This window comes from Phocoena sinus, chromosome 14 (genome assembly GCF_008692025.1).
Source record: "Phocoena sinus isolate mPhoSin1 chromosome 14, mPhoSin1.pri, whole genome shotgun sequence".
Lineage (NCBI taxonomy): Eukaryota > Metazoa > Chordata > Mammalia > Artiodactyla > Phocoenidae > Phocoena > Phocoena sinus.
This window is the reverse complement of record NC_045776.1, coordinates 82,598,036-82,617,346: the sequence shown is the minus strand read 5'-3', so window position 1 is coordinate 82,617,346 and position 19,311 is coordinate 82,598,036. Positions and strand designations below refer to the sequence as shown.

At 41.9% G+C, this 19,311-nt stretch overlaps 1 protein-coding gene across 3 annotated transcripts in view; it reads right to left on the bottom strand.

The window, feature by feature from the left end:
• Positions 1–19,311, bottom strand: part of KNTC1 (kinetochore associated 1) — a 107,408-nt gene that overhangs the window by 26,342 nt on the left and 61,755 nt on the right. For 2 of the 3 annotated variants that reach the window (XM_032654018.1, XM_032654019.1), the window contains 7 exons: positions 16,781–16,835; positions 16,628–16,691; positions 15,931–16,060; positions 14,783–14,872; positions 14,170–14,315; positions 13,054–13,144; positions 9,687–11,768 (listed from right to left, as the gene is read on the bottom strand). In XM_032654018.1, coding sequence (XP_032509909.1) covers positions 11,748–11,768; positions 13,054–13,144; positions 14,170–14,315; positions 14,783–14,872; positions 15,931–16,060; positions 16,628–16,691; positions 16,781–16,835 — 597 coding nt within the window. In that variant the 3' untranslated portion in view covers positions 9,687–11,747. Of the gene's footprint in view, positions 1–9,686; positions 11,769–13,053; positions 13,145–14,169; positions 14,316–14,782; positions 14,873–15,930; positions 16,061–16,627; positions 16,692–16,780; positions 16,836–19,311 lie in introns of those variants that run through there. The other variant, XM_032654017.1, reaches the window with a different exon arrangement.

Below are 19,311 nucleotides of genomic sequence, written 5' to 3'. Positions count from 1 at the left end.
ATTTTAGTTCCCTGACCAGGGATTGAACCCAGGCCCTTGTCAGTGAGAGTGTGGAGTCTTAACCACTGGACCGCCAGGGAATTCCTCAGAATTCTTCTTCTTATTGTTATTTTTTAATTTTGGTGAAGTGCAATTTATCAACTGTTTCATTTATGTCTACATTAACATTTTTAATAATTAATTAATTAATTAATTTATGGCTGTGTTGAGTCTTCATTTCTGTGCAAGGGCTTTCTCTAGTTGTGGCAAGCGGGGGCCACTCTTCATCACGGTGCGCAGGCCTCTCACTGTCGTGGCCTCTCTCGTTGCGAAGCACAGGCTCCAGATGCGCAGGCTCAGTGGTTGTGGCTCACGGGCCCAGTTGCTCCATGGCATGTGGGATCTTCCCAGACCAGGGCTCGAACCCGTGTGCCCTGCTTTGGCAGGTGGATTCTCAACCACTGCACCACCAGGGAAGCCCCAGAATTCTTATTTTAACATGGCAAACTTATGAATGATTCAACTATTACAATCAGTGTTGTATACTGTGGTTGGTTAAGAGTCATCTTAGAAAGAAAGAGATTGAAACACCAGCATATGCATTCATATCATTTGATGACAAAAGTTTTCCTAGATATTCTGGCTCCACGTGATCAAAAACATCATCAACTACAGGGCATGTGATATTATGGGGTGGGAAGAAGAGGAAGAAAGTTTGTAAATTACCACTTCTTCTTTTGAGGTATGAAATATAGTATGGGTTATGAGTAACATCCTTTCAGACTTAAAAAATCTAGTCTATATAAAGAACACTGGAAAAAATAAGTTGACAAGAATCCTGGTTTTGAGATCATGCCATTTCTCCTGATTCATTATATTATTTCTTTGAATGCAAGGACTATCTTAACACTTCATATGTACATGCATAGTCATATAAATAAGATATTCTCTTAAGTAATTCAAGGAACTTGGATACTGAGTAAATGTCATGTAATAAAGAATGAGTGGGAGTTAACTAGGCAAAGAGAGAATGGGAGCAAAGACTTGAAACAGCATATGGTGTGTGCAGAGAATTGCTCCCAGAGACAAGACAGGGAGTGGAAAAAATCTGATCATAGAGTCTTAACTGATATCTTAAGAATGAGTAAGCCAATATGTATACATATAGAAAATAATAAAAACCCCTCAAAGTATCAAGGTGGTTAAAAAGCTATACGACAGGGCTTCCCTGGTGGCGCAGTGCGTTGAGAGTCCGCCTGCCGATGTAGGGTACATGGGTTCGTGCCCCGGTCCAGGAAGATCCCACATGCCACTGAGCAGCTGGGCCCGTGAGCCATGGCCGCTGAGCCTGCCCGTCTGGAGCCTGTGCTCTGCAACGGGAGAGGCCACAGCAGTGAGAGGCCTGCGTACCACACACAAAAAAGCTATAGGGCATAACAATATTAATTATAATAGCCAAAAGGTGGAAACAGCACAAATTTCCATCAATGGATAAGCAAAATGTGGTCTATCTATGCCATGGAATATTATTCCACCATGAAAAGGAATGAAGTACTGATACATGCCACAACATGGATGAACCTCATGGTCACTAAAGACCACATACTGTATAATTCCATTTACAGGAAATGTCCAGAATAGGCAATTCCATAGAGACAGAGAGTATATTAGTGGTTGCTTGTGGGCGGGTGGGGTTTGGGAGGGGGAATAGGGGGATGATAGCTGAAAGGTATGGGGTTTCTTTTAGAGGTGATGGAAATGTTCTAAAATTGACTGTGGGGACTTCCCTGGTGGTGCAGTGGTTAAGAATCCACCTGCCAATGCAGGGGACACGGGCTCGAGCCCTGGTCTAGGAAGATCCCACATGCTGCAGAGCAACTAAGCCCGTGCGCCACAACTACTGAGCCTGCACTCTAGAGCCCACGTGCCACAACTACTGAAGCCTGCGCGCTAGAGCCCCTGCTCTGCAACAAGAGAAGCCACTGCAATGAGAAGCCCACGCACCACAACAAAGAGTAAACCCCACTCGCCATAACTAGAGAAAGCCCACGTGCAGCAACAAAGACCCGAGGCAGCCAAAATTAAATAAATAAATAAATTTATATTTGTGAATATTCTCAAAATTATTGAATAGTATACTTTAAATATGTGAATTTTATGGTGTGTGAACTATATCTCAATAAAACCTTTTTTTGTTTAAGCTGTAGGATTACTTACCAAGGGAAAGTCAGTTTAGAGGTTGTATTCTTTGGTCTTATGGATGTTGGAAGGAGAGTTCAAAAAGAGAAATTGCTCTAGAAATTTCTTTATTTCCTTTAGAAAACATTCAGCCTTGGTTGTTCTAGAAGCACAAGTTCTTGTTTTCTGATTGCTTTTGAATATGTAAAGAGTGCCAGAAAAAAAAAAAAAAAAAAAGAGTGCCAGAAAGATAAAAAACCCCACTTTGTAGCTCTCTAATCATTTGTAAAGTTTATGGTAAGACTTAGCTGTTGTGAGTTAAGATTTAGAATCTTGTTGTGCATCTTGGTTAAGATCATATAGTGTGACGGCCACTCGACTCTGAGATATGCAGATACACTGTGGATTTAACTCATCCACAAATCTCAAGTGGAAAAGGGAGGGGAGATAAGCCAGAATGGAAGACAAGATGTTTGTCCTGGCATTTTTTCCCCTTCATCAAGAGTATTGTAAGGTCTCCCACTAGGATGGCTAAAATTAAAAGGGCTGATATACATGCACCCCAGTGTTCATTGCAGCACTATTTACAACAGCCAACACATGGAAGCAACCTAAATGTCCATCTACAGAGGAATGGATAAAGAAGATGTGGTACATATATACCATGGAATATTACTCAGCCATAAAAAAAGAATGAAATAATGCCATTTGCAGCAACATGGATGGACCTAGTGATTATCATACTAAATGAAGTGTCAGACAAAGACAAATATATGGTATCACTCATATGTGGAATCTTTTTTTTTTTTTTTTTTTTGTGGTACGTGGGCCTTTCACTGTTGTGGCCTCTCCCGTTGCAGAGCGCAGGCTCTGGACGCACAGGCTCAGTGGCCATGGCTCACAGGCCCAGCCGCTCCGCGGCATGTGGGATCTTCCCGGACCAGGGCACGAACCCGTGTCCACTGCATTGGCAGGCGGACCCTCAAGCACTGCGTCACCAGGGAAGCCCCTAATCTAATTTTTTAAACAATGATACAAATGAGCTTATTTATAAAACAGAAACAGACTTACAGATATCAAAAGAAAACTTATGATTACCAAAGGGGAAACATGGATGGGAGGGATAAATCAGGAGCTTGAGATTAACATACGTACACTATTATATATGATAGATAACCAATAAGGACCTCCTGTATAGCTCAGGGAATTATACTCAATATTCTGTGATAACCTATATGAGAAAAGAATCTGAAAAAGAATCAATATATGTATATGTATAATTGAATCACTTTGCTGTACACCTGAAACTAACACAACACTGTAAATCAACTGTACTCCAATAAACATTTTAAAAAATAAAAATAAATTTAAAAAATAATAAAATTAAATTAAAATGACTGATGATTCCAAGTGTTGTCAAGGATGTGGAACAATCTCTCTCTCGCTGGTGGGAGTGTAGACGGTACAACCACTGTGGCAAGATTGTTTGGCAATATATATATATATATATTTTTTTTTTTTTTAAATAAATTTATTTATTTATTTTTGGCTGCATTGGGTCTTCATTGCTGCATGCAGGCTTTCTCTAGTTGTGGTGAGAGGGGGCTACTCTTGGTTGCGTTGCACGGGCTTCTCATTGTGGTGGCTTCTCTTGTTGCGGAGCACAGGCTCTAGGCATGCGGGCTTCAGTAGTTGTGGCACGCGGGCTTAGTTGCTCTGCGGCATGTGGGATCTTCCCGGACCAGGGCTCGAACCCGTGTGCCCTGCATTGGCAGGCAGGTTCTTAACCACTGCACCACCAGAGAAGCCCCTGAACTTAAGATTTATGTGCTTTTATTGGATGTAAATTATACCTCAGTATTAAGAGTATTGCAAAGTAGGGACTTCCCGGGTGGTCCAGTGGGTGAGACTCTGCGCTCCCAATGCAGACGGCCCAGGTTCGATCCCTGGTCAGAGAACTTTATCCCAAATACCACAACTAGGATCCTGCGTGCTGCAACTGGGACCCCGCACAACCAAAATCAATCAATCAATCAATCAATCAATCAAAAATAGTATTGCAAAGTAAAGTCGTCTATCCTAGTAGTTTCCAAAATGGTGTGCACAGGACAATCCAATGGATATAGGAAGAAAGTATTAGCATCTCTATTTTTTATTTCCTCTTTTTAAAAACTTAACTATATTTGATTTATAATACTGTGTTAATTTCAGGTGTACAGCTTCTTTTCCATTGTAGGTTATTACAAGATATTGAATATAGTTCCTATTTCTTCTTTTCAAAATCTCTACTAAAAGAATACACATTGGGAGTATATATTCAGAATTTTTTACTGAAGGACATGCAATAAAAAACTTTGGTGGGGGAGCAGTAGTCTATTATACCTAGGGCACCAACATTCAACAAAAAAGGAACACGTTGGTTATCTTAAGCACCTATGTATGCTTGCTTAGCTACTCCCCCCTGGATGGATGTGATCACCAAAACTATTTTGTCTTATTCTCTTACTTAAAGAAAACTTGTCAAAAACTACCCAAGGGAGGGATCCAATGTGTTTACATAAGCACAGCAAGTAGATTCCAAATTTCTGGGCCCCAGAAGAAACAGAAGAAAGAAGACTGAATATCCTACATGTTGTCAGACCACCTTTTCCATCCTCGGGAAGGGCAAGCAGCGCCTCACTAATTAAATTCTCTACTCCAAGTAGTCAAAGGAATGGCCATTGAGCCACCTCATGGAAAGTCAGAGATGATGAAAGACTGTGCATGAGTCATGAAAATTAAATGTAATATCTTTACTTATTTAATTGTTGCTAAATTCCTCCCTTTTTTTTTGGTTATGTGTAATGAGGTTCCTTCATTAGTTCATGTGACCATGAAACATTCGAGGAAGGAAATTTACCCTGAAAAATGGGTAGCCAAAATTCATTTATCTCATACATATATATTAAGAGCCTACTACATGAGGCATGGCTCTAAGGTATGGGGACAAAATAATGAATGGTGAGACAATCAATAAAGAAGGTGACAAAGATAATTTTGAACAGTTTTGTGAAGGAAGTACATACGTTCATGCCCTAGCAAGTGACTGGGATGGGGAGACACTGGCCAGAGAAAAGGGGAGAGTGGTAGGAACTGAAGCCAGAAAGGTAGGTGGGCTGGATCCAATTTTAAGCCATGGTATGGATGGGCAGGTAGCACTGAGCTATAACAGATCCACCTTTTAAATCCTGTGCTTTAAAAAATGTGACCCTTGGGCTTCCCTGGTGGCGCAGTGGTTGAGTCTGCATGCCGATGCAGGGGACACGGGTTCGTGCCCTGGTCCGGGAAGATGCCACATGCCGCGGAGAGGCTGGGCCCGTGAGCCATGGCCGCTGAGCCTGCATGCCCGGAGCCTGTGTTCCGCAACAGGAGAGGCTACAACAGTGAGAAGCCCACGTATCGAAAAAAAAAAAAAAAATGTGACCCTCCACAGGGGTTGCCTTTTTTGGCTAGATGTACCGAGAGGAGAACACTTTTATAGAAAATCTTCCTAGAGAGTGTTGACAAAAAAAATTAATCAATAGTCAATCTAAAAAAGAAATGAAAAATTTTACTTGAGTCAATCTGAGGATTATAAGTCGGGAGAGTGTCTCAGAGAGCTCTGAGGACTGCTCCCAAGAGGCAAGGGGGGAGGTTAGTATAGGTGTGATTTTGGTGAAGGGTGCGTGCAATCAGCACACATCTTGATAGAAGGTTGCTGCTACTCACCAGGGAGAGACATCTTAGTGGTTTTAGTGCTTTTCTAAGTATGGGAAGAGGCAAGAAACTGGGTTCACAAAATCCTCTCCTGAAAATATTTGGGGACCAGTTCTGCCAGTTTTCCCAGAGCACAAAGTGACTCATCCCCATCCCTTCAGGAGGTGTTGTAGGTCAGTGACTACAGCAACTAATGACTAGATTCCCGTAGAACCGGATGGTGGGCAACATTCTTTATTTTACAACCCCTTCCTTTCAGTCTTAATTGCAACCAAGGTTTGGGAGGCATTTCGTGACCAATTTGTCCCATGGCACTAGGAATGTGCATTCCCAGGTCAGGTGGGGATTTTGTTGATGGGCCACTCAGTGTGCTATTACTGGCCTAGGCTCTGTTAACTGTTAACCGAAGGCCTCTGGACCACCTGTCTTACTGGTCTGTTATAGTCCAGGAAATGGTTCCTTCTTGTTGCTTCTTCCCATATCTAGAGTTACACTATTACAATTATTGATCTTATAGAACTATATTTTTGATCATTTCAAGTCATCTAGTCATCAATTAAAAAAAAATTATTTATTTTATTTTTTATTTATTTTTGGCACATTGGGTCTTCGTTGCTGCGTGTAGGCTTTCTCTAGTTGCAGCAAACGGGGGCTGCTCTTCGTTGCAGTGTGTGGGCTTCTCATTGTGGTGGCTTCTCTTGTTGCAGAACACGGGCTCTAGGCGTGTGAGCTTCAGTAGTTGCGGCACGTGGGTTTCAGTATTTGTGGCTCTTGGGCTCTAGAGCACAAGCTCAGTAGTTGTGGCACACGGGCTCAGTTGCTCCCTGGCATGTGGGGTCTTCCCGGACCAGGGATCGAACCCATGTCCCCTGCATTGGAAGGCAGATTCTCAACCACTGTGCCACAAGGGAGGCCCTGGTACTCATTTTTTTTTTTTTTTTTGCAGTACGTGGGCCACTCATTGCCGTGGCCTCTCCCGTTGAGGAGCACAGGCTCCGGATGCGCAGGCTCAGCGGCCATGGCTCACAGGCTCAGCCGCTCTGCGGCATGTGGGATCCTCCCAGACCGGGGCACGAACCCGTGTCCCCTGCATCGGCAGGTGGACTGTCAGCCACTGTGCCACCAGGGAAGCCCGGTAATCATTAATTTTATCTGAGGTCCAGTCACACATTCGGTATTGCAAGAAACAATAATCTTGTGAAATAGGCAGAATACAAGAAATATAGCTAGGGCTTCCTTGGTGGTGCAGTGGTTAAGAACCCGCCTGCCAATGCAGGGGACACGGGTTCGAGCCCTGGTCCGGGAAGATCCCACATGCCACGGAGCAACTAAGCCCGTGCGCCACAACTACTGAGCCTGCGCTCTAGAGTCCGTGAGCCACAACTATCGAGCCCACATGCTGCAACTACTGCGCCCACGTGCCGCAACTACTGAAGCCCGTGCGCCTAGAGCCCGTGCTCCACAACAAGAGAAGCCACCGCAGTGAAAAGCCCACGCATCGCAATGAAGAGTAGCCCCTGCTCGCCACAACTAGAGAAAGCCCGTGCGCAGCAATGAAGACCCAGCACAACCAATAAATAAATAAATAAATAAGTAGTAAATAAAAGATTAAGGGAAAAAAAGAGAAAGAAATATAGCTAGTAACACTAGTAATCATAAGTATTTTAGCTAAGAGCTTCCATTACGTGCAGCCCAGTATCTCCCCAGGTTGTCTGACCAGTGTGTTCTGCACCAACCTTCTTTTTTCTTTTTAAAAAATATTTATTTATTTGGCTGCATCGGGTCTTAGTTGCAGCACAAGGGATCTCTAGGTGCAGCACACAAGCCCTGAGGCATGTGGTATTTTAGTTCCCCTACCAGGGATCGAACCTGCGTCCCCTGCATCGGAAGGCAGATTGTTAACTGGACCACCAGGGAAGTCCCTGCACCAATCTTTATAAGGGAACCAATATATTGGTAAGGCGAGTGGTAGCTCATTGTGACCCGTTATAGAATTGCGAAAGGAATGGCATCTTCTAAGGCAGTGGTCCCCAACCTTTGTGACACCAAGGGCTGGTTTTGTGGAAGACAATTTTTCTACGGATGGGGGGGGATGGTTCAGGAGGTAATGTGAGCGATGGGGAGAGGCAGATGAAGCTTCACTCGCTCGTCTGCCACTCACCTCCTGCCGTGCAGCCCTGTTCCTAACAGGCTGTGGGCCGCTATCGGTCCACGGCCCAGGGCTTGGGGACCCCTGTTCTAAGGAGTTACATGGCTGGTGCTAGAAGAAAAGAAATTGAGCTTTATGGTTGTACAGGTATTTCTGCCACAGGGGAGGTCTGGTTGTGCATAATGCAGACGCACAATGCACACTAAAGAGGCCAAAACAAGCAGAGAAAAAGTTTTAAGTTTTTCTTGTCTTAAAATGCAAAATTTTCTTTTTTTTGGCCATGCCGCGCTGCACGTGGGATCTTAGTTCCCCGACCAGGAATCGAACCTGCGCCCCATGCAGTGGAAGCGTGGAGTCTTAAGCACTGGACTGCCAGGGAAGTCCTATAATGTGAACTTTTATTTCATCAAGATCTTTGTTTCTAATTTGAGCAAAGGTGCCAGTGTGCCTCAGTTGGTGACTTGGATTTTATGTTAAGTGACAAAGGTGAGCCAGTAAAAAGTGTGACGCAGGACAAGATGAGATCGGGCTTATGTTTTAAGAATATACTTAGGAAAAAAAAAAAAAGAATATACTTAGGGAAGGGGACGGAGTATGGAGACAAGAGTGGAAAGATAGGGCTCCCCTGGTGGCGCAGTGGTTGGGAGTCTGCCTGCCAATGCAGGGGACACGGGTTCGTTTCCCGCTCGGGGAGGATCCCACATGCCGTGGAGCGGCTGGGCCCATGAGCCATGGCCGCTGAGCCGGCGCGTCCGGAGCCTGTGCTCCACAATGGGAGAGGCCACAGCAGTGAGAGGCCCACGTACCACAAAAAAAAAAAGAGTGGAAAGATAAAAACGATCATGGCTAATAAAAATATAATAAATATAACAACAAAAAGTATCCTGGCTAATTATGTATCTGAACTTAAATTCAAATATATTTATATTCCATAAAGCTACTTCTTTGGCATATCAAAAGCTAGCCCGTTACCTATCAGAACTGTGCATGTCTGTTAATCTTCCACCAATTTATTTGATAAATTTTCCTAATGTAGAATTATTTTATTTTGAGGGATAATTGACATATAACATTAGTTTCAGGTGTACAACATAATGAGTCAGTATTTGTATATACAATGAAATGGTCACCACAATAAATCTAGTTAACATCCAGAGCTTTATTCTGAACAATGAAACCAGTTAAGACTGGGAAAGAACTCCTTTTTTAGCGCAGCTTGAGTCCATGAAGCCGGAACGTTCATTTCCATTTGTTACGTTCTAGTGCCACCACTTGACCCTTTCATTCCTTGCACATTTATGCCCAAGAATACCATCACAGGCTCTACTCGTGATCTCAGGCTTATAATTACAGTTTTCTTAAGGTTCAATCACATAGATATTAAAGAAATACAAATGTAAATACTGAGACACTATTTTCACCTATCAAATTAGCAAAAAGTTTTAAAAAGTATGATTGCCAGGACTTCCCTGGTGATGCAGTGGTTAAGAAGAATCCACCTGCCAATGCAGGGGACACGGGTTCGATCCCTGGTCCGGGAAGATCCCACATGCCGCAGAGCAACTAAGCCCGTGCGCCACAACTGCTGAAGCCCATGCCTGTGCTCTGCAAGAAGAGAAATCACCACAATGAGAAGCCCATGCACTCCAACGAAGAGTAGCCCCTGCTCGCCGCAACTAGAGAAAGCCTGCGCGCAGCAACGAAGACCCAACGCAGCCAAAAGTAAATAAATGAAAAAAAAAAAAAAAAAAAAGAGTATGATCACCCAATGTTGGGGAGGATACAGTAAAGCAGACATTCATGTTTCTGGTAGGAATAGGCTTTTGTGAAGAAGACCTTTTGAAATGCATGCAGTTTGGCAATTTGCATCCAGTCTTTAAAATGTCCTTCTGAGAGTTCCCTGGCAGTCCAGTGGTTAGGGCTCTGAGCTTCCACTGCAGGGGGCACGGGTTCAATCACAGGTTAGGGAACTAAGAGCCCGCAAGCCACTTGGCATGGTCAAAAAAAAAAAACAAAAAACCTTTATTCCCTTTGATCTGGTGAATCTGCTCCTGGGAATGTATCTTAAGGAAATAACTCCAAATAAGGAAAAAGGTTTGTGGAAAATATTGATGTAAATTTCCAGAAGAGAGCAAGTGGATGAACATCTAAACCTACTGCAAGTAGCAGGTTTACAAACGAGGGGATTAAGGCTTTGAGACGTTATATAACTTGTCCAGGATCACACAGCTAGTAGGTGATAGAGCCAGAGGTCAAACCCAGACTTGCTTTTCATCCAAAACCCATGTTTTTAGTCATATTACATTGTTTCCTGTACAGAAATAATATTTTTCTCAACAGGCAAAGGCAAACAAATTCTAGTATTATCAAATTCAGTTTATTCACACGTAGAGCAAAAGACTACACAGGCAGGATAGAGGTGTGAGTGACGTTTCTGTGTGCTGGGTCCCGGCTGCAGGCTCTCAACTCCACGCCGCCCTTGCAGGCCAGCTTCCATCCTGCCCTGTCCTGCCGGAGGCTTACAGCCTGCAGACTGTGTCTCCCGGACCCCTTGCCAGATGGCTTCTGTTCATTCCTGCTATTTCTTGGCACTGGCACGAGAATCAGGAGGCTGGAGAAAGCAACACGCTGCCTCTTTTCCCTTCTGGAGGCGGCAGCACTATAGCCAAGGGTGACCAAGCGCTGCGTGGGCAGCAGTGCCGGCGGGAGGAGGCTCAGCCTCCGGAACAGCAGCGCCCGAGCTCCAAGGCAAAGCAGCTTCCTTTTCTCTTTTTCAAATTAATTAATTGTTTATTTAATTTAATTTTTATTTTTGGCCGCGTCAGGTCTTAGTTGCGGCACACAGGATCTTCGTTGAGGCGTGCGGGATCTTTTTGTTGCAGTGTGCTGGCTCTTTGCTGCAGCTCGCGGGCTTCTAATTGTGGCGTGCGGGTTTTCTCTTCTCTAGTTTTGGCACACAGGATCCAGAGCACATGGGCTCTGTAGTTGTGGCACTCAGGCTCTGTAGTTGCGGCACGCAGGCTTAGTTGCCCTGCGGCATGTGGGATCTTAGTCCCCTGACCAGGGATCGAACCTGCGTCCTCTGCATTGGAAGGTGGATTCTTTACCACTGGACCACCAGGGAAGTCTCAAAGCAGCTTCTGATGTTAGGCGAACAGCCCCTTCCCTTTAGTTTCTCCAGCGCCCCCTCTTCATCTCCCTTTTGCCTTTCAGTCCTCTTGACAGCTTTGTAACCAATTCCTGACACTCAGTCCTTCTCTGCTTCAACTAGCTAGAGTGGTTTCTGTATTTCTGGCTGGCCACTGACGGATACGCTCTGCAGCAAAGATTATATGCATATTTACTAGAATGACGTTAAAAAGACTGACATTCTTATTTATATAGATGGAAGAAACAGGATATAAGTAGTTGCTTTTCTTATGGGGGGAGCAAAAAACTTTCCTTCATACAGAGTGCAAAAAACTAATAGTCTTTACAAGTTATACACGTAACTGGCAAAGAAAATATTTATTAATTTGTAACATGAGTTCTTTATGAGACAGTTATGCTATTATTAAGCATCTTAGTTATTACTTCTCGAGGAACATCTGACAATAGCTACTGTACACAGAATGCACAATTTAAAAACTGTAGTAATAAATAGGGTCATTTGATAACAGATTCCAAACTTCCTCTTATTCTTCTTGAAAAAAGTTTTGATGATTTACTATGATCCATTAAGAAACACCTAAATGGGAAGAAACACAGAAGCATTTTTATGAGTGTCACTTAGTTTTTTAAATAGAAAATGGTTTGATAAACTATAGAACTTAAGCCCTTAACTATATTGCTAAAAATCTACGTATGAGATTATTTTGCATTTTAGACAGATATGATTGGAGAAAAACAGATACATTTTAAGGGCCACAAATCTGTCTCCTGAATCAATATTCTCCCTTTTTGAAAAAAGTAATCTTATGCCATTGAGCACAACAGACTGGAAGTGGAGAAGGGAAGTTATTGATGGATGTTAACAAAATGCAGGCTTATTTTAATGTGACTGATCTGGACCAGGGGAAGAAAAAAACCGCTAATAACTTAATTACATCCAATGAAATTACCAAAACGTGATCAAAATTAAAATTTTTACCTTATATTTAAGTTCAGAACAGGAATAAAAGTGATTTACGTGCATATTTTATACACAAAAACATTTGGAAGAACATACACCAAATTGTTAACAATGATCCTATCTCTGGTTTCTGAGATTTCAAGTTATCAGTTTTCTTGTTATTATTATTTTTGCTCTTCCAGATTTCTTTTTTTAAAAAAAACTATCTATCTATCTATCTAACTATTTATTTATTTGGCTGCATTGGGCCTTAGTTGTGGCATGCAGGATCTTTCGTCATGGCGCACAGGCTTCCCTGTAGTGGCACGCAAGCTGCAGAGTGCACAGGCTCCATAGCTGTGGTGTGGCCTTAGTTGCCCTGTGGTATGTGGGATCTTAGTTCCCCAACCAGGGATCCAACTGGCATCCCCTGCATTGGAAGGCAGATTCTCAACCGCTGGACCACCAGGGAAGTTCCGCTCTTCCAGATTTCCTTTTGTTTTTCTATAGTGAACGTATATGTCTTAGCTAATTAAAGAAGTAGTAATAAAAGCAATGAATACTCCAGCACAACATTAATCAATGCCCTGTAAAATTTAGTTTGTCGGGGAGTTCCCTGGCGGTCCAGTGGTTAGGACTCTGCCCTTTCACTGCCGTGGGCCAGGGTTCAATCCCTGGTTGGGGAACTAAGATCCCTCAAGCCGCACGGTGCGGCCAAAAAATTAAATAAATAAACCCGAGAGTGTAACCTAGGCCTCTTGATTCCTGGTCTGGGACTCTCTCATACAAAAAGTGAAATATAAAAATACATGCAGTCACGCATAAAAATACATTTATCTCCAGAACAGGTTGGCTCAATTTTAAGACCCTAGAAATAAAAATCGTGTCAGGTTAGAACCCAGTAACTCTGGGCCAGATTTACCTTCAGAGTTTCACAGGGAGTGGCTCCTGGTGGCACAGGTTTCCCACAATGCTTGTAATATTCAGTTATAAAGATGGAAGCTTCATCTAAACTATGGAATCAACAAGAAGAGGGGCATGAGGAAAATGTGGGAGTGATAAATACGTTTGCCCTGTCCACTGTGGTGATGGCTTCACAGGTGTATACACATATCAAAATTTATCAAGTGGCATACTTGAAGTATGTGAGTTGATTATATATATCAATTTTACCTCAAAAAATACTACTTGTTCATAAATGACAACCTGTAATTATGGTTGGATCACAAGTGGTAAACAAGCGAAAGAAATCCATGGCATGGCACTGAGAAAGTGACACCTCCAGGGATCAGCACAGTTAGACCAAATGTAGGGATGGACCCAGAAACATTTCAATCCTGACTAAGCTTTCCCTTTCTTCTGTGCCAGCCCATTTCTCCCTTCTTTTTACTTTCCAAATCCCCTCCGAACCCTATGCCAAGAAGCTTACTATTTCTTTTTTTTTTTTGTGGTATGCGGGCCTCTCGCTGTTGTGGCCTCTCCCGTTGCAGAGCACAGGCTCCGGACGCGCAGGCTCAGCGGCCATGGTTCATGGGCCCAGCCGCTCTGCGGCATGTGGGATCTTCCCGGACCGGGGCACGAACCCACGTCCCCTGCATTGGCAGGCGGACTCTCAACCACTGCGCCACCAGGGAAGCCCGAAGCTTACTATTTCTAAACTTGTGGGTGCTGGAAAATTAGATAACCAAGCTTAGCAAAAATTATGTTACATATAGCTATTGATTCTTTGGTCAAGTGTCTAAGGAGTAAAGTTGTCATGTAGGGTTTTAGAGCAGGACTATTTTGGGAGGTTAGGCAGCTTGATTAATTGTCTGATTCCAAGTTCATGTTCCAAGAGATTGGATTACAAGACAACTAACCTCTTAGTATGTGTTAGTAGCAAGGTATGTGTAACGTAGTGATGCTACAGCTTAATTATTTGGAGCCTTTAATTACAATCAAATAGTTTTATGATTATTTGATATTTTCCTCCAAAATAAAGATAAATTTTAAGGAAATTTTACGTTAAGTTGTTTTTTAAAAAATTTTATTAACTTACCTTAACTCATTTGCCAAATAGTTTACTAGTTCAGCGACGTTGTTGGTATTCATCATGTGTGATTTCAACACTGGGAAGTATTTTGTCTTTGCCAAAATCCCAAACTCCTTCTTATCTATGATATTATTCAGGACCAGACTTCTAACCTGTAGAATGACAGGTATCATCGCACGCAAAATGTGTTAGATGCCATGTCATCTTATTCAATACCAAAACATTTCTGACAATTAGGAGTTAAATTATCATCGCATCCTGACTAAGCCTCCTCTTTGAGGGGGTGGGCAGGGGGGACTGCTTTAGTCCATTTCAGTATACAGTGAATAAATAAAAAGTTGTTGTTAAGCACTTTGGGACTTTTTGCAAGGAAAACTGTTCACAATGACAAGTATTGAAGGCTACAGATTTTCCACTGAGTAGAGCACTAAATAAACAAGACAGCCAGGGTCCCTGCCTTTTAAAAATTTAATGAGGCTTTAATGAAAGCCAAATAATTGTATATATTAACAAACAGATCGAGATGGTAGGTTTTCAGCTTAATCTTGGTTTGGGGAAAATTTATTACCTTCTAATATCAAGTTTTTCATAACAAAAGGGAGAGGAAATTGCCTCTTACTTGATGTGAAAACCCTGCCAGCTGGCCAGTATTCATATGTTCCTCTAACTGCTGTAAAATGATCTGAGGGTCACAGGAGCCCAGGAAATTCTAGAGAAAAAAAATCAACACATAATTAATGGAAAAGTATAATTACTACTAATTTCTGTCAAACCTGGAAGGTTTTCATTTTTAAATTTGAAATATCACAAAGCATATCTACTACAGGAAAAAAACCACCTCTATCAACAACAACAAAATTATTGAAATAAGGGAAAAAAGCATTTTACAAATAACTATTCCAACAGCAAAGAGTTGCTTAATAAGCATTTTGTCATTCTAAGTGCCAAAAGGAATCTATTTAAATACTAAAACTCTGAAAAGCATCAATGGATGAGTTTAAGAAGTCAAAAAGGAACAAAGTCAAAGACGGGCACAGATGGCTCTGAAAAAATGCAACGAACAGAGCAAGTGAGAAATAAAAATTATGTGTGCTCATTTATATAGATCTCTATGTACTGCCTTCTCTACCCGTGGGGAAATAATTGTAAAACATTTCCAAATGCTTTGTTCTATTTATTCTATAGTATAAAGGGGATGGGAGTTATTTTTAAAAGTTCTATCCTCAGAATGCTCGTGGTGCCTTTGTTAAGACACCCACACACAACCTGACTCTACTCTTTTATCTCCCACATCTAATCACCAAGTAAAGCTGCATCTTTCCCACCTAGCTCATTTTCGTTGCCACCACCCTGCTTTGGGTACTTATCCCCTCAGGCTTCCCCTGCCTAGCCACAAGATTGTTGGATAATTCCTATTCAAATGCAATGATTCCCAAGAGTTTCACTTCTTGCCCCCTCTCTCCTCTGATCAGGCCCAGGTGGATTATTCCCTCAAAAATACTGCCTGATCATTTCACTTTATTCTGGCAGGAAAATTCACTGTTCCCCACTGATAAAGAATAAGGTGCAAACTCCTCTTCGGGCATCCCTCAGACAAACCTTCATCTGTCTCTCAGTCTTGCCTCCCACCAGACCCCCACACAAACCTTCCACCCCCACTCATGCTTTACAGGTTTGGTGAAAAGAAAGTGGAACCTTTTGCAGGGGACATGCAGCATGAGACCTTCCACACCCTTGACAGCCCCGGAGGAACAATTTGCAAAATACCTTTATTTCCTGGTGCCTTTTTTCCGAGTGGGGCATGAGCATTAGACAGGCTAATGCAAAAGCCGGAAGCTCTAACTGGACATACTGCCTGGCCACTCTGATCAGGTCAAGATCATCTGAAACTGGACATCTTCAAGAGAGCACGGTAATTAGTTAATAACCTGTCATATTCACTAGATTATACTGGCCTTCCTAGTTTTCCACAGTGGTTACCTGTTTACGGTTTCAGTAATTTTAAACATTAAAATGCTGGTGCATAACGTATGCCTAGTAATGAGTAGTTTGAGCCTTTTATGACATCCTTCGTGAAATAAAAGACTTGATCTACAGGAACACAGACTCCTGACTGCAGCTATAATTGTGGCTGAAAGTCTATACATGGCTAAAGACGAATACTTAGAAGACTCAAAATCCATGAGACAACACTGTATGATTACGGTAGTCATAAAAGGTGCTCTATACTCACATTAAAACTGGGTACAAAGTTTAGGGAATGCAGGTTGAATATAAGTTCACTAGTTGCCCTGCATGTGGAAAGTAGACATTGTAAAGATAATAGAGATATTTTATTTTCAAATCAAGTGGTATGCTTAACTTCCCCCCAAAAAGGAATTACTCATAGGAACGTTGATTAGAAAGGAATTTTATAAGCAACAAATCTGATTTTGGGGGGTAGGAAAACAAATATTTTACTTACTCTAGGACAGCGATGAGACTCTCACAACAATCTGACAGCTGACTGGGGCTTAAAGGACAAGAGGCTGAAAATTAAAAGCAACAATAATGTGTCTATATGCATAACTATAAAAGGCTACTGTCAGTGTGTCGGGGAGAGGGGAGAGAAAGATACCTGAAAGTAGCGGTATCTGAACCACGCGCTGCCAGGCTCTGCTGAAGTAGGGAACCTGCGGAAACAACTTTATTAAAGAATTCATGTCTGGGATCTTATGAACCTCTCTTTATTTTGCAGTCACAGAACTATATACACTTAGAGCTTATATTCTTGATGTTAAGACCAAAATTATAAGTTGATATCTCCCAGTTCTAGATCATTAAGATTTTAGGAGAATTTTCCTTCATAACTGTATATTTCAGGATATTAACATATAATCCTGGCTGATTCATTATTATTAATTTTGCTCTGCAAAATATCTTATTCATTTATATTTGAAAAAATGGAAGTATAGTTGATTTACAATATTATATGCAAGTGATTCAGTATTTTTACAGATTATACTCCACTAAAAGTTATTATAAGATAATGGCTATAATTCCTTGTGCTATATACTATATCCTTGTTGCTTATCTGTTTCATATGTAGCAGTTTGTATCTCTTCATCCCATATCCCTAATTTGCCACTCCCCGCTTCCCTCTGGTAACCACTTGTTTGTTTTCTCTGAGTCTGTTTCTGTTTTACATACACACTCATTTGTATTATTTGTTTAGATTCCGCATATAAGTGATATCTTACAGTATTTGTCTTTCTCTATCTGATTTACTTCATTAAGCATGTTACTGCAAATAGCAAAATTGTATTCTTTTTTTTATGGCTGGGTAGTATTCCATTGTATCTATCTATCTACACCACAGCTTCTTTATCCACTCATCTGTTGATGGGCATTTAGATTGCTTCTGTATCTTTGCTACTGTAAATATATAGTGTTGCTATGAACATTGGGGTCCATGTATCCTTCCACGATTCACTATTGTTGCATTTGGGAAAAAAGTGTCAGAACTCAATTCAGAAAACAAAATTTATACTAAGTCTATGTATGTGCCAGACATTGTGCTAGGACCATAGGAAAGGCGGAAGGAGAGAAGGAATTTCAAAAAATGAATAAGGCAACACATAAATTTCCATCAACAGGAGGAGTGGTTAAATAACTTATGATACATTTTATTCCACATTTTGGAGAACAATTAAGAGTTAAAAATCATGAAATAGGGCTTCCCTGGTGGCGCAGTGGTTGGGAGTCCGCCTGCCGATGCAGGGGACACAGGTTCATGCCCCGGGCCGGGAAGATCCCACATGCTGTGGAGCAGCTGGGCCCCGTGAGCCATGGCCGCTGAGCCTACGCATCCGGAGCCTGTGCTCCACAACGGGAGAGGCCACAGCAGTGAGAGGCCCGCGTGCCAAAAAAAAAAAAAAAAAAAAAAAAGAAATACCTCAAAAGATTAAACATAGTTATTGTAAGACCCAATAATTCCACTCCTAGGTACACACTCAAAAGAAACGAAAACATATGTTTTTTATACACCAATGTTCACAGAGCAGCATTATTCATAATAATCAAAAAGTGGAACCAACCCAAATATCCATCAACTGATGAATGGATAAATAAAATGTGGTCTATCCATACGATGAAACATTATTCAGCAATAAAAAGGAAAGATATGGGACTTCCTTGGTGGCTCAGTGGTTGAGAATCTGCCTGCCAATTCAGGGGACATGGGTTGGAGCCCTGGTCTGGGAAGATCCCACATGCCGCGGAGCACCTAAGCCTGTGCACCACAATTACTGAGCCCATGCTCTAGAGCCCGCGAGCCACAACTACTGAGCCAGTGTGCCACAACTACTGAAGCTCGCGTGCCTAGAGCCTGTACTCCGCAGCAAGAGAAGCCACTGCAATGAGAAGCCCACGCACCACAACAAAGAGTAGCCCCAGCTCGTTGCAACTAGAGAAAGCCCGTGTGAAGCAACAAAGACCCAATGAAGCCAAAAATAAATAAATTTATTTAAAAAAAAAAAAAAAGGTATGATACATGCGATAATAGCTGAACCTTGAAAACATTATGGTAAGTGAAAGAAGCACAAAGGCCACATATTGTATGACTCCATTGATATGAAATGCCCAGAAGAGATAAATCCACAGAGACAGTAAGTAGACTAGTGGTTACCAGCGGCTAGAGGGAGGGGGGAAGAAGGAATTAATGATCCGTGATGGATATGGGGTATATTTTCAGGGTGAAGAAAATGTTCTAGAATTAGATAGTGGTGTTGGTAACACACTTTGTGAATATACTAAAAGCCACCTAACTGTACACTTTAAAAGGGTAAATTTTATGTGTGAATTATATCAAAAAAAAAAAAAGATCTATACGTGCTGTTGTGAAACAATCTCCAAGATACATTGTTATGTGGAAAAAAACACTTTGTCTAGAATGTGATTGCATTTATATGTACCAAAATGAATACATACACACACAACACCCACACCCACACATATATGCGCCCACACCCCTGCTTGTATATAATAGGAAAGCTCTAGAAGAAAACATAGGAAATTGTCAACAGTAGTCACTTTGGGGGAGATAATTATGAAGGGAAATGGTAAAGAAAAATTTTCATGTTTTACTCAGCATATGGTCTAATTTATTAA